At 40.7% G+C, this 13583-nt stretch overlaps 2 protein-coding genes across 2 annotated transcripts in view; both read left to right on the plus strand.

The window, feature by feature from the left end:
* Positions 1 to 4769, plus strand: part of LOC104990476 (keratin-associated protein 4-6-like) — a 19022-nt gene extending 14253 nt beyond the window's left edge. The window contains exon 3 of the mRNA XM_010842559.1: positions 4403 to 4769. Within this exon, the coding sequence (XP_010840861.1) occupies positions 4403 to 4742 (340 nt within the window). The 3' untranslated portion in view covers positions 4743 to 4769. The remainder of the gene's footprint in view (positions 1 to 4402) is intronic.
* A 4901-nt stretch (positions 4770 to 9670) lies between these two features.
* Positions 9671 to 10183, plus strand: LOC104990479 (keratin-associated protein 4-7-like). The gene has a single exon (XM_010842569.1). It carries the CDS (start codon positions 9671 to 9673, stop codon positions 10181 to 10183), a length of 513 nt encoding a protein of 170 aa, XP_010840871.1.
* Positions 10184 to 13583: the final 3400 nt, after the last annotated feature.

The following is a 13583-nucleotide window of genomic DNA, read 5'->3' on the forward strand; positions in this document are numbered from 1 at the left end:
GCTGTTTCCACTGCTTCCCCATCTATTTGCCATGAAGTGATGGGACCAGATGCCATGATCTTAGTTTTCTGAATGTTGAGTTATTGTTTGTTTTTTTTTAAATTTTATTTTATTTTTAAACTTTACATAATTGTATTAGTTTTGCCAAATATCAAAATGAATCCACCACAGGTATACATGTGTTCCCCATGCTGAACCCTCCTCCCTCCTCCCTCCCCATACCATCCCTCTGGGTCGTCCCAGTGGACTAGCCCCAAGCATCCAGTATCGTGCATTGAACCTGGACTGGCATCTGAGTTTTAAGCCAACTTTTTCATTCTCCACTTTCACTTTCATCAAGAGGTTCTTTAGTTCTTTCTTCACTTTCTGATGGTGTCATCTGCATATCTGAGGTTATTGATATTCTCCCAGCAATCTTGATTCCAGCTTGTGCTTCATCCAGCCCAGCGTTTCTCACGATGTACTCTGCACATAAGTTAAATAAGCAAGGTGATGATATACAACCTTGACATACTCCTTTTCCTACTTGGAACCAGTCTGTTGTAATACTGGAGTGGATTGCCATTCCATTCTCCAGGGGATCTTTCTGCCCCAGGGATCAAACCCAGGTCTTCTGCACTGCGGGCAGATTCTTTATGTTCTGAGCCACCATGGAAGTCCCTACATATACAGTGGAGTTCTACTTTATTCAAGGAGCCAGAGTTTCAGTACATTTGGTTTATTATTATTATTCAGAATATTCAGTGTATTCTGCCTTCTAGAGGGGCTACCTTCAGTGCCAGGGAGGTGACATAAATGAATGAAACAGCCTGGTGACAGTTCCTAGGTATTCCTGGAGACTGTGATTTTATGTTCAAGACAAAAAGGGGACCTTTCCAGTGCCACTTCTGCTCACTTCCTGTCCCTTCCCTTCTAGAAGTGCTAATCCCCAAAAAACTTCTAAATAAACATCCTGTTTGCTAATTTTTAACTTTGGGTCTGCTTTTTAGGGAACTCAAACAGTCTCGAAAAGCAATTTGTAACTCACAACAGTTAATCTGAGAGCTGGAAAGACTGACTGAAATTTATTTTTCATCTTTAGTGTATAATAAGTAGGAGCTTAAACATAAACATAGAAAACTTATGGAAATGAATATGTAGAGAGAACCCTGAATTTTATCTAAAGTACATTTATTCTTTGCTAAGGATTTTATGTCACTTATACATCAATATCTGCTTTATTTAAAAATTTAAATAACACAAAAGAATGTGTTCAGAAGTGAGTTTCCTATTATTAGTCTTTGCCGATCCCATTGAAAACCTGTTTATACAAAGAGAGATATATTCTTATTGAATACATTTGTATCACATTTATGTCTTTATTCACAAACCCAGCTTTAGCTGTACATTTTTTTGTTCTGATGTTTATTCAAATATTATTTTTTGGCCTTCAGGCAATGTTAATACGTCCCTCCAATACCAGGTAAGTATATTACTTGACAGATTTGCTTACATATTTTTTATATTTATTGTTGAGAACTGTAAATACATGTTTCCCATCAGTTTTTATGAAGAAATCTTACTAAGTGCATAAGAAATCTATCACTTTTCTAGGTCAGCCAACTTCACTGTTAACAATAATATTCAGGTGATTCTTGGGATTTTCTAGACATATCATCATGGCTGAGAATAGTCCTCAGGCTCAGGTATGCCCCAGATTCATTCCCCAGTTACCCAGGTGGTAACCGCATTATTAAGTCAGACTTATGGGTTTTCTTTCGTTCCTGCCTTGCTCTCCCACTTCCTCATGTGTACTTCCCAGAATTCCCCCCACCCCCAAGTGAACTACCTGCACTCACATCTTTGTCTCAGTATCTGCTTTGGGTGCAATTCAAACAACAACAATAGATGTTCAGCTAATATTTTTAGCTGATTGATATTAAACCAGTGATGGTAGTTACTTCTCACAAAAGAGGGCTAAATTGGGATGTCTGGAAGAGAAGAGAAACAGTGTCAACATATGTGCTCACCTCCTTTCTATCGTATCTGTTTCTGTGTTAATACAGCATATGTATCCATGGTGTCCTATAGGTAAGTTCCACTCAAAGGATCAAATTTGAACTTCCACAAATGTGTTTTATCAGGTGACACGTTGTTTGCCACTTAAACAAATGTGGTATTCCTCAAGTGTAACCATGATCCCTTTGTTTGGAATGTTTCTCCCACTTTTCTCAACCAGGCAAGCAGACATATTTTTAAAGGACCATTACATATCCATAAGTCATCCAAGAGCCTTCATTCACTCGACAAACATTTGTCACTAATGTGCTATGTCTCAGTAACAAAATTAAATTTTATTAGTTCATGCCTTCAGGGTGTCTGCATCACAGAAGTGAAATGACAGAAAGTAACTGTAGTACAGCAGAGAGTGCAAAATTCAGAGCACAATGCAGGGACAAATTGTATTTGAACAGGGTAGTTAATCATTGAGAGGAAGCATTCAGGGGAAACCTGGGGTATTGATAGAGGAATAGTAGTTTGCAAAGATAATGACAAAAATGAAACATTCCAGGAAGATGAAACAGCTTCAGCAAAGGCATGCGAGCTTTATTTTCCACCTTTTCCTCAGCTGTCCTAAAACAGCTGAACTTCTGTTTAATCTTATATAAGTTTTCTTTTTTTTTCCCTCAACAGTTCTATGCTTCTTTGGCCTATTGCTTAAAGAAGTATTAAGAATATGCACGGTGTTATATGCTGTATTAAGATTCAAAACAAATATAAGATATTCAGCACAATGCTTAGTGAACTCAGCATAATGCCTAGTGAATTTAGCATAATGCATAGTAAATACAAATGATAAATATCATTATTCCTCAGATTTTATTGAAGATGTATGGAACATATCCCATACTATATATGCTGATTTTAGTTCTTTAGTCAAAATAACACAGGAAGCTCAGTCTGGTGCTCTATGACAACCTAATAGACGTCATTCTATTGGTGGGATGTGATTGGGGTGGAGGGCAGATCAGAGGGAGGGGACATATATATACTTATGGCTGAATCATATTGTTGTACTGCAGAAAGCTACACAACCTTGTAAGAGAATTATCCTCCAATTTAAAAAAGAGACTTAAAATAATAACTGTCATTCTTTTGAAAATGAAAGTCGCTCAGTCGTGTCCAGCTCTTTGTAACCCCATTGACAATACAGTCCATGGAATTCTCTACATCAGAATACTGCAATGGGTAGCTGTTCCCTTCTTCAGGGGATCTTCCCAAGCCAGGGATCGAACCCAGGTCTCTGACATTGTAGGCAGATTCTTTCCCAGCTGAGCTATCGGGGAAGCCCTTCTTTTAGCAATTGCCAAACTGTTTCTTATGCATGTGACTCATTCAAGTATCTACAGGAAAAAGATGAGGCGTTACCTGTCAAGTTCTCTTACTACCCAATAGAATGTCTTGGATCCATATTTTTGAAGACTTAATAATTCCAAGCATGTTTATATATAATGAATGCTTTTGTAATGAAATATCCTGTGTACAAGTCTAACAAATTAAAGATAAATCAAAACATCCCATTCATGTTGCCTAGCCTGGGAGACACAGTAAAAATGTGTTTCTTCTACTTAAAAGCTGTGACTATAGCTAAGTGCTTCTGACAGTAGAGCCCAAACAGATACAGAATTTGAAACTTCCTTGTGGTCTAGCTATCTTCCTGATCATCAAAATGCCTACAGAGTATCACAATCATCCCTATTATTTGCAGGACAAGTCTCCACAAACATCTTTCTATTTCCTTTCCAGTGCTTCACCTTATCAGCACATTTCCCCCTCACCCTTGACAATAAAATATACATGAGCCATATAAGAAACTTTTTCTCTCTGATGTTCAGACAGCAGTGATATGAGAAAATACCACACTCAAAGAAAATTTCAGAGCCACATGACTAATGCTTTGTTAAGACATTGAACACACCAGGAGCACAACTGACACCCACTAAGGAAGTATTGGGATAGATCTTTAAATCGGACACACAAGAACATATCAGAAAAAGGGAAACTGTTATTTTCTCCAAATTGGAATACTGCAGGATAAACACAAATTATGTAATCAAATGATCAATTTTCCTAAGAGGGTAAACAATAACCAGGAAATAATGATGTCATGATAGCAGCTCTTCAGCAGGATATAAAGGGGGCTGTGGGCCAAGGCGACTCTCAGACTCAAGAAGCTCACTTTCCTGGAAACTCACCCAGAACTTCCACCCTCTGACACCATGGTCAGCTCCTGTTGTGGCTCCGTCTGCTCTGACCAGAGCTGTGGCCGAAGTCTCTGCCAGGAGACCTGCTGCCAGCCCAGCTGCTGCCAGATCACCTGCTGCAGGACCACCTGCTGCCGCCCCAGCTGTGGTGTGTCCAGCTGCTGCCGCCCGGTCTGCTGCCAGCCCACCTGCCCTCGCCCCACCTGCTGCATTTCTAGCTGCTGCCGCCCCTCCTGCTGTGTTTCCAGCTGTGGTTCCAGCTGCTGCAGGCCTACCTGCTGCATCTCCAGCTGCTGCAGGCCCCAGTGCTGCCAGCCTGTGTGCTGCCAGCCCACCTGCTCCCGCATCTCCAGCTGCTGCCGCCCCTCTTGCTGTGGCTCCAGCTGCTGCCTGCGCCCAGTGTGTGGCCGGGTCTCCTGCCACACCACTTGCTATCGCCCCACCTGTGTCATCTCCACCTGCCCCCGCCCCGTGTGCTGTCCCTCCTCTTGCTGCTGAATCTCTGCTTTGAACATACTGCTTCCTCATTTCCTCCCTCCCCACAGTTGCAGAGCTTCTTTTTAAAATTGGAGGGTTCAAGAGAACTGGTCCCTTGAATTTCATTGGCAAACACCAGACATACCAAGCCCACGTTCTAACTTCTGTCCAAACTCCCTTCCTTTCTAAATTAGATCACTCGGAATCTCGTAGGAAATTACAATCTCCCAACACTCCTCCCTTTTTCTTCAGCACATCTATTTTTCATACTTAAGGAATTTGTCTCCATCACTTTTGGGGCCACTGATTTTTATTTAACATGGAATTCCAATAAAGATTTCTTTGAGTACTCTTTGTTAAAGACTTTCTTAATGTCTTCTTATTTCCATGAACCAAAATAAACCTCCTCCTACCAGTACTGAGAATTGAATCTGATTGTTACTCTCTTTCTTTTTTGTAAGGATTCATATTTTGATCCAAATAATTGTATTTTGCCTGCACCTTCCAAACAACACACATTAATCGACCTTCAAGAGAGGTCAAAAGACACTGATCACTTCTTAGTTATGTCTACAAAGTAGATAAATTAATCATTTTCTAGTCTTCATGGGGGAAAGGGGTGAAATTGAAGTGATAGGGCATCTATGAACATAATTACAGGAGAAAAGATTTGGAGATTGAACACAATTCATGTTTTTTAACAACACCACCTTTCAGGGTTTTTTCACCTATAAAAGCATCACATAGATAGTTTAGTAAAAGTCTATGCATTTTCTGCTTAGGGTGGCATGCAATGAGTCCTTCATCCGCACACACAGTGAAAATGTTAGTCACTCAGCTGTGTCCAACTCTATGCGACCCCAAAGATTGTAGCCCACCAGCTTGCTCTGTCCACGGAATTCTGCAGGCAAGAATACTGGAGTGGGTTGCCATTCCATTCTCCGTGGATATTTCTGCCCCAAGGACCAAACCCCAGTCTCCTGCATTGCGGGCAGATTCTTTATCTTCTGAGTCCCCATGGAAGCCCCTGCATATTCACTAGAGTTCTGTTTTATTTTTGTAGCCAGAGCTTCAGTAGATTTGTTTTATTATAATTATTCAGAATATTCAGTTTATTCTGCCTTATAGGGGGGCTACCTTCAGTGCCAGGCAGGTGGTATAAAGCCATGAAACAGACGTGGTGACAGTTCCTCGGTATTGCTGGTGACTGTGAGTTTAGGTCCAAGACAAAGAAGGGACCCTTCCAGTGCCATGCTTAGATGTCCACTGAAACTCTATCCCAGCTTGATTTCTCCAGCTGTCCACTTCTGCTCACTTCCCTCCCCTTTCCTTCTAGAAGTGCTAATCCAAGAACACTTCTCAATAAACATCCTGTTTGCTATTTTTCATCTCTGGGTCTGCTTCCTAGGGAACTCATACAGTTCCCAAAAGCAATTTGTAATTCACAACAGTTAATTTGAGAGCTGGATAGCCTGACTGAAATGTAGTTTTCATTTTTTAGTGTATAATAAGTTGGAGCTTAAACATAAACTTGGAAAACTTATGGAACTGAATCTGTAGAGAGAATTGTGAATTTTATCTAAAGTACACATTTTCTTTTCTAAGGATTTTATGTCACTTATACACCAATATCAGCTTTAGTTAAAAAATTTTAAATAACATAAAAGAATGTGTTCAAAAGTGAGTTTCCTGTTGTTGGTCTTTGCCAATCCCATTCAAAACCTATTTTCACAAACATACATTCTTATTGGATGCATTTGTATGACATTTATGTCTTTATTCATTAACCCAGCTTTAGCTGTACATTTTTTTGTTCTGATGTTTGTTCAATATTATTTTTTGGCCTTCAGGAAATGTGAACACATTCCTCCAATACGAGATAAGTATATTATTTCACAGATTTCTCTACATATTTTTTATATTTATTGCACAGATCTGTGAATTCATTTTTCCCACTACATGTTATGAAGAAATCTTGCTAAATGCATGGGAAATCCACAAGTTTTCTATATCAGCCAAATTCACTGTTAACAATAATATTCAGTTGATTCTGTGGGATTTCCTGATGTACAATCACGGCAACTAAGAGCCCCAGCCTCAGGATGTCCCCAGATTCATTCCCCAGTTACCCACAGTGGTAACCGCATTATTAACTCAGACGTTTAGGTTTTTCTTTCTTTCCTGCCTTCGTTTCCACTTCCTCATCTGTACTTCCCAGAATCACTCCGCAAAGTGAACTACCTGCACTCACATCTTTGCCTCAATATCAACTTTGGGTGAGATTCAAATAAAAACAATAGATGTTCAGCAAATATTTTTAGCTGATTGATATTAAATCAGTGATGGTGGTTAATTCTCACAAAAGAGATCTAAATTGTGATATCTGGAAGTGCAGAGAAGTGTCAACACTTGTGTTCACCTTCTTTCTATCATATCTGTTTCTGTGTTACTATACCACATGTATCCATGGTGTCCTATAAGTTCCATTCTATGCATCAAGTTTGAACTTCCATAAATGTGTTTTATCAAGTGACATGTTGCTTTTCACATAAACAAAGGTGGTTTTCCTCAAGTGTAACCATGATCCCTTTGTTTGGAATGTTTCTCCCACTTTTCTCAACCAGGCAAACAGACATATTTTTTAAAGGAACATGACATACCCTTAAGTCACCCCAAAGCCTTCATTCACTCGACACACATTTGTCACTAATGTGCTCGTCTCAGTAACAAAATTAAATTTTATAGTTCATGCCTTCAGGATGTCTGCATCGCAATAGTGGAATGACAGAAAGTAACTGTGGGACAGCAGAGAGTGCAAAATTCAGAGCACAGTGCAGGGACATATTATATTTAAACAGGGTAGTTAATCATTGGGAGGAAGCATTCAGGGGAAACCCGGGGTTTTGAGAGAGGAATAGTAGTTTGCAAAGATAACCACAAATATAAAACATTCCAAGAAGATGAAATGGCTTCAGCAAAGGCTTGCAAGCTTTATTTTCCACCTCTTCCTCAGCTGTCTTAAAACAGCTTAACTTCTGTTTAATCTTACAGAATATTTTTTTCCTCTTAATGTTTCTATGCTTCTTTGGCCTATTGCTTAAAGAAGTAGTAAGAGTACATACTACATTATAGCTGCATTAAAGATTCAATACAAATAAAAGATATTCACCACAATGCTCAGTGAACTCAGCACAATGCCTGGTAAATTTAGCATGCTGCTGCTGCTGCTGCTGCTGCTAAGTCACTTCAGTCTTGTCCGACTCTGTGCGACCCCATAGACGGCAGCCCACCAGGCTCCCCTGTCCCTGGGATTCTCCAGGCAAGAACACTGGAGTGGGTTGCCATTTCCTTCTCCAATGTATGAAAGTGAAAAGTGAAAGGGAAGTCACTCAGTTGTGTCCGACTCTTCGCTACCCCATGGACTGCAGCCTACCAGGCTCCTCCATCCATGGGATCTTTCCAGGCAAGAGTACTGGAGTGGGGTGCCATTGCCTCCTCTGAAATTTAGCATAATGCACAGTAAATACTCTGCAAATGATAAATATCATTATTCCTCACCTTTTATTGAAGATGTATGAAACTTATCCACATACTATATATGTTGATTTTAGTTTTTCATTTAAAAATAGCATAGGAAGCTCAGTCTGGTGCTCTAAGACAACCTAGAGGGGTGAAACGGGATTGGGGTGGGAGGGCAGATCAGAGGGAAAGGATTATATACAGTTAAGGCTGAATCACATTGTTGTACTGCAGAAAGCTACACAACCTTGTAAAGGAATTATCCTCCATCTAAAAAATAAGACTTAAAAAATAACTGCCATTCTTTTGAAAATGAAACTTGCACATTTGTGTCTAGCTTGTTGCGACCCAATGGACTATACAGTCCATGGAATTCTCCAGGTCAAAATACTGGAATGGGTGGCCATTCCCTTCTCCCAGGGATCTTCCCAACCTAGGGATCGAACCCAGATCTCCCACATTGCAGGTGGATTCTTTCCCAGCTGAGCTATCAGGGAAGCCCTTCTTTTACCTATTTCCAAACTGTTTCTTAGGCATGTGTCTCATTCAAGCATCTACAGGAGGAAGATGAGGAGTTACATGTCAAGTTATCTTACTACCCAACAGAATGTCTTCGCTCAGTTGAAGCCTTATTAATTCCAAACATTTTTATATATAACGAATGCTTTTGTAATGAAATCTCCTGTGTACATGACTGACAACTAAAAGATAAACCAAAATATCCCATTCTGGTTACCTAACTTGGAAGGCATAGAGCAAAAATGTGTTTCTTCTATTTAAAAGCTGTGAGTACTGCTAAGTGCTTGAGACCCTGGAGTGAAATCAGAGGCAGAATTCGTTAACTTCCTCATGGTCTATCTTCCTGACCATCCAAGAGGCCCACAGAGGATCACATTCATCCAAATTATTTGTGGGACATCCTCCCTCCAAACAGCTTGTTTTCTAATTCATTTCTAGTGTTTAACCTCACCAGCACTTGTTCCCCTCACCTTTGAGAAAAAAATATACATGAGCCATATAAGAAACTTTTTCTCTCTGAAGTTCAGAGAGCAGTGATAGGAGAGAAGATCACACTCAAAAAATAAGTGTTGGAGTCATATGACTAATGCTTTGTAAGCACTGAACCCACCAGGAGTAAAGATGACACCCACAACGGAAGAACTAGGACAGGGCTTTCAATTGGACACACAGGCGCTTACCAGGAAAAGGAAAGGTATTGTTTTCTCCATTTTCGAATACTGAATAAGAAACACATAATTATGTAATTAAATGATCAATTTTCCTAAGAGGGTAAACAATAAAAAGGAAATAATGATATAATGATAGCAGCTCTTCTGCAGCATATAAAGGGGGCTGTGGGCTGAGAAGACTCTCAGACTCAAGAAGCTCACTTTCCTGGAAACTCACCCAGACCTCCACCCTCTGACACCATGGTCAGCTCCTGTTGTGGCTCCGTCTGCTCTGACCAGAGCTATGGCCAAAGTCTCTGCCAGGAGACCTGTTGCCGCCCCATCTGCTGCCAGACCACCTGCTGCAGGACCACCTGCTGCCGCCCCAGCTGTGGTGTGTCCAGCTGCTGCCGCCCGGTCTGCTGCCAGCCCACCTGCCCTCGCCCCACCTGCTGCATCTCTAGCTGCTACCGCCCCTCCTGCTGTGTTTCCAGCTGTGGTTCCAGCTGCTGCAGGCCTACCTGCTGCATCTCCAGCTGCTGCAGGCGCCAGTGCTGCCAGCCTGTGTGCTGCCAGCCCACCTGCTCCCGCATCTCCAGCTGCTGCCGCCCCTCATGCTGTGGCTCCAGCTCCTGTGGCTCCAGCTGCTGCCGCCCGAGCTGCTGCCTGCGCCCAGTGTGTGGCCGGGTCTCCTGCCACACCACTTGCTATCGCCCCACCTGTGTCATCTCCACCTGCCCCCGCCCCGTGTGCTGTCCCTCCTCTTGCTGTTGAATCTGCTTTGAACATACTGCTTCCTCATTTCCTCCCTCCCCACAGTTGCAGAGCTTCTTTTTTAAATGTGGAGGGTTCAAGAGAATCGGTCCATTGAATTTCATAAGCAAACACCAGACAGACTGAGCCCTCGATCTAACTTCTCTCCAAACTCCCCCACTTCTAAATGAAATCACTCAGAATCTACCCAAAAATTACAATCTCCCAACACTCTTCCCTATTTCTTCAGGACATCTGTTCTTTCATGCTTAGGGAATTTGTCTCCATCACTAGTGAGGCCACTTGATTTTTATCTCTCTGATATGAAATCCAATGAAGATTTTTTTGCTGTACTCTTTGGCAAAGATTTTCTTGTGTCTTGTTATTTCCATGAACCTAAATAAACGTCTTCCTACTGGCACTGAAAATTGAATCTGATTGTTGCGCTCTTTCGTTTTTTAAAGCATTTACATATTGATCCAAAGTAATTGAATTTTGCTTGCACCTGCCAAACAGCATAAATAATCAACCTTCAAGAGAGGTCAAATGACATTGACCGCTGCCTAGTCATGTCAAGGAAGTAGGTATATCAGTCATTTTCTAGTCCTTATGGGGGAAAGGGGTGAAACTGAAGTGATAGAGCATCTATGAATATAATAACAGAGGAAAGATTTGGAAAGATTGAACACAATTCATGATTTTTAACAACACTAGCTTTCAGGGGTTTTTCACCTATAAAAGCATAGCATAGATAGTTTAGTTAAGTCTATGCATTTTCTACTTCGGGTCACATGCAATGAGTCCTTCCTCCACATACACAGTGAAAATGTTAGTCACTCAGCCGTGTCCAACTCTATGTGACTCCGTGGATTGTAGCCCACCAGGCTCCTCTGTCCACGGAATTCTGCAGGCAAGAATACTAGAGTGGGTTGCCATTCCGTTCTCCAGGGGATCTTTCTGCCCCAGGAATCGAACCCAGGTCTCCTGCACTGTGGGCAGATTCTTAATCTTCTGAGCCACCATGGAAGCCCCTACATGTATACAGTGGAGTTCCTTTATTCTGGTAGCCAGAGCTTCAGTAGATTTGGTTTATTATTATTATTATTCAGAATATTCAGTTAAGTCTGCCTTACGGTGGGGCTACCTTCAGTGCCAGGCAGGTGATATAAATGAGTGAAACAGACCTGGTGACAGTTCCTAGGTGACTGTGAGTTTATGTCGAACAGTAAAAAGGACCTTTCCAGTGCCATGCTTAGATGTCCACTGAAACTCTATCCCAGCTTGATTTCTCCAACTGTCCACTTTTGCTCACTTCCCTTCCCTTTCCTCCTAGAAGTACTAATCCCAAATATACTTCTCGATAAATATCTTGTTTGCTAATTTTCATATCTGCGTCTGCTTCCTAGGAAACTCAAACAGTCCCCAAAAGCAATTCGTAATTCACAATAGTTAATTTAAGACTTGGAAAGACTGACTGAAATGTAGTTTTCATCTTTAGGTTTACACTAAGTAGAAGCTTAATCACAATCTGAGAAACCTTATGGAAATGAATCTGTAGAGAGGACTGTGAATTCTATCTAAAGTACATTTATTCTTTTCTAAGGATTTTATGTCACTTATACACAAACACATGCTTCTAAAAAAAACTGAATAACACAAAAGAATGTGATCAAAATGAGTTGCCCATCATTTAGTCTTTGCCAATCCCATTCAAAACCAATTTTTACAAATGGAGATACATTCTTATTGAACGCATTTGTATAACATCTATGTCTTTATTCACAAAGCCAGCTTTAGTTGTACATTTTTTTTCTGATGTTTATTCAAATATTATTGTTTTGCTTTCAGGAAATGTTAATACATTCCTCCAATACCTGGTCCTATATTATTAAATTATATTATTTTACAGATTTGTTAACATATATTTTATATTTATTGTTGAGAACTGTGAATACATGTTTCCCATTAGATTTTATGAAGAAATGTTCCTAAGTGCATACGAAATCTATCAGTGTTCTAAGCCAGTCAACTTCACTGTTAACAATAATATTCAGGTGATTCTTTGGGATTTTCTAGACATATAGTCATGGCAGTGAATAGCCCCAGCCTCAGGTATGTCCCTGGATTCATTCCTCAGTTACCCACAGTGGTAACCGCATTATTCACCCAGACTTATGGGTTTCTCTTTCATTCCCGCCTTGCTTTCTCATTTCCTCATGTGTATGTCCCAGAATCCCCAACCCCACCCCCCGAGTGAACTACTTGCACTCACATTTATGTTTCAATATCTATTTTGGGTGCAATTGAAACAGAGACAATGGATGTTCAGCAAATTTTTTTGTTGATTGATATTAAACCAGTGGTGGTGGTGACTTCTCAAAAAAGAGAGCTAAACTGGGCTGTCTGGAAGTGAAGAGAACTAGTTTCAGCATTTGTGTTCACCTCCTTTCTATCATATCTGTTTCTGTATTAATACAGTATAGGTATCCATGGTATCCTACAAGTAAGTTCCATTTTATGGATCAAAGTTGAACTTCCACAAGTGTGTTTTATCAGGTGACACGCTGTTTGCCACATAAACAAATGTGGTTTTCCTCAAGTGTAACCATGACCCCTTTGTTTGGAATGTTTCTCCCACTTTTCACTACCAGGCAAATGAGTAATAATTTTTAAAGTTCCATTGCCTACCCGTAAGTCATCCAAAAGCCTTCATTTACTCGACAAACATTTGTCGCTAACATGCTCTATCCCAGTAACCAAATTAAATTTTGTAGTTCATGCCTTCAGGGTGTCTGCATAACAGTAGTGGAATGACAGAAAGTAACTGTGGGACAGCAGAGAATGCAAAATTCGGAGCACAATGCAGGGACAAATTGTATTTGAACAGGGTAGTTAATCATTGGGAGGAAGCATTCAGGGAAACCTGGGGTATGGACAGAGAAATAGTAGTTTGCAAAGATAACCACAATTATAAAACATTCCAAGAAGATGAAACGGCTTCAGCAAAGGCTTTCAAGCTTTATTTTCCACCTCTTCCTCAGCTGTCCTAAAACAGCTTAACTTCTGTTTAATCTTACAGATTTTTTTTTTTTTTTGGTCCTCTTAATGTTTCTATGCTTCTTTGGACTATTGCTTAAAGAAGGAGTAAGAATATACACTACATTATATGCTGTAGTAAAGATTCAAAACAAATATAAGATATTCAGCACAATGCTCAGTGAGCTCAGCACAATGCCTGGTAAATTTAGCATCAGTTCAGTTCAGTTCAGTTCAGTCTCTCAGTCGTGTCCGACTCTGTGACCCCATGAATCGCAGCACGCCAGGCCTCCCTGTCCATCACCAACTCCCGGAGTTCATTCAAACTCACGTCCATCGAGTCGGTGATGCCATCCAGCCATCTCATCCTCTGTCGTCCCCTGTC

The sequence above is a fragment of the Bison bison genome, unplaced genomic scaffold, assembly GCF_000754665.1.
Source record: "Bison bison bison isolate TAMUID 2011002044 unplaced genomic scaffold, Bison_UMD1.0 scf7180017864180, whole genome shotgun sequence".
NCBI classification, from domain to species: Eukaryota; Metazoa; Chordata; class Mammalia; order Artiodactyla; family Bovidae; genus Bison; species Bison bison.

Coding starts and splice junctions, on each gene's coding strand:
- LOC104990479 (XM_010842569.1), top strand. CDS start 9,671: ATGGTCAGCTCCTGTTGTGGCTCCGTCTGCTCTGACCAGAGCTATGGC.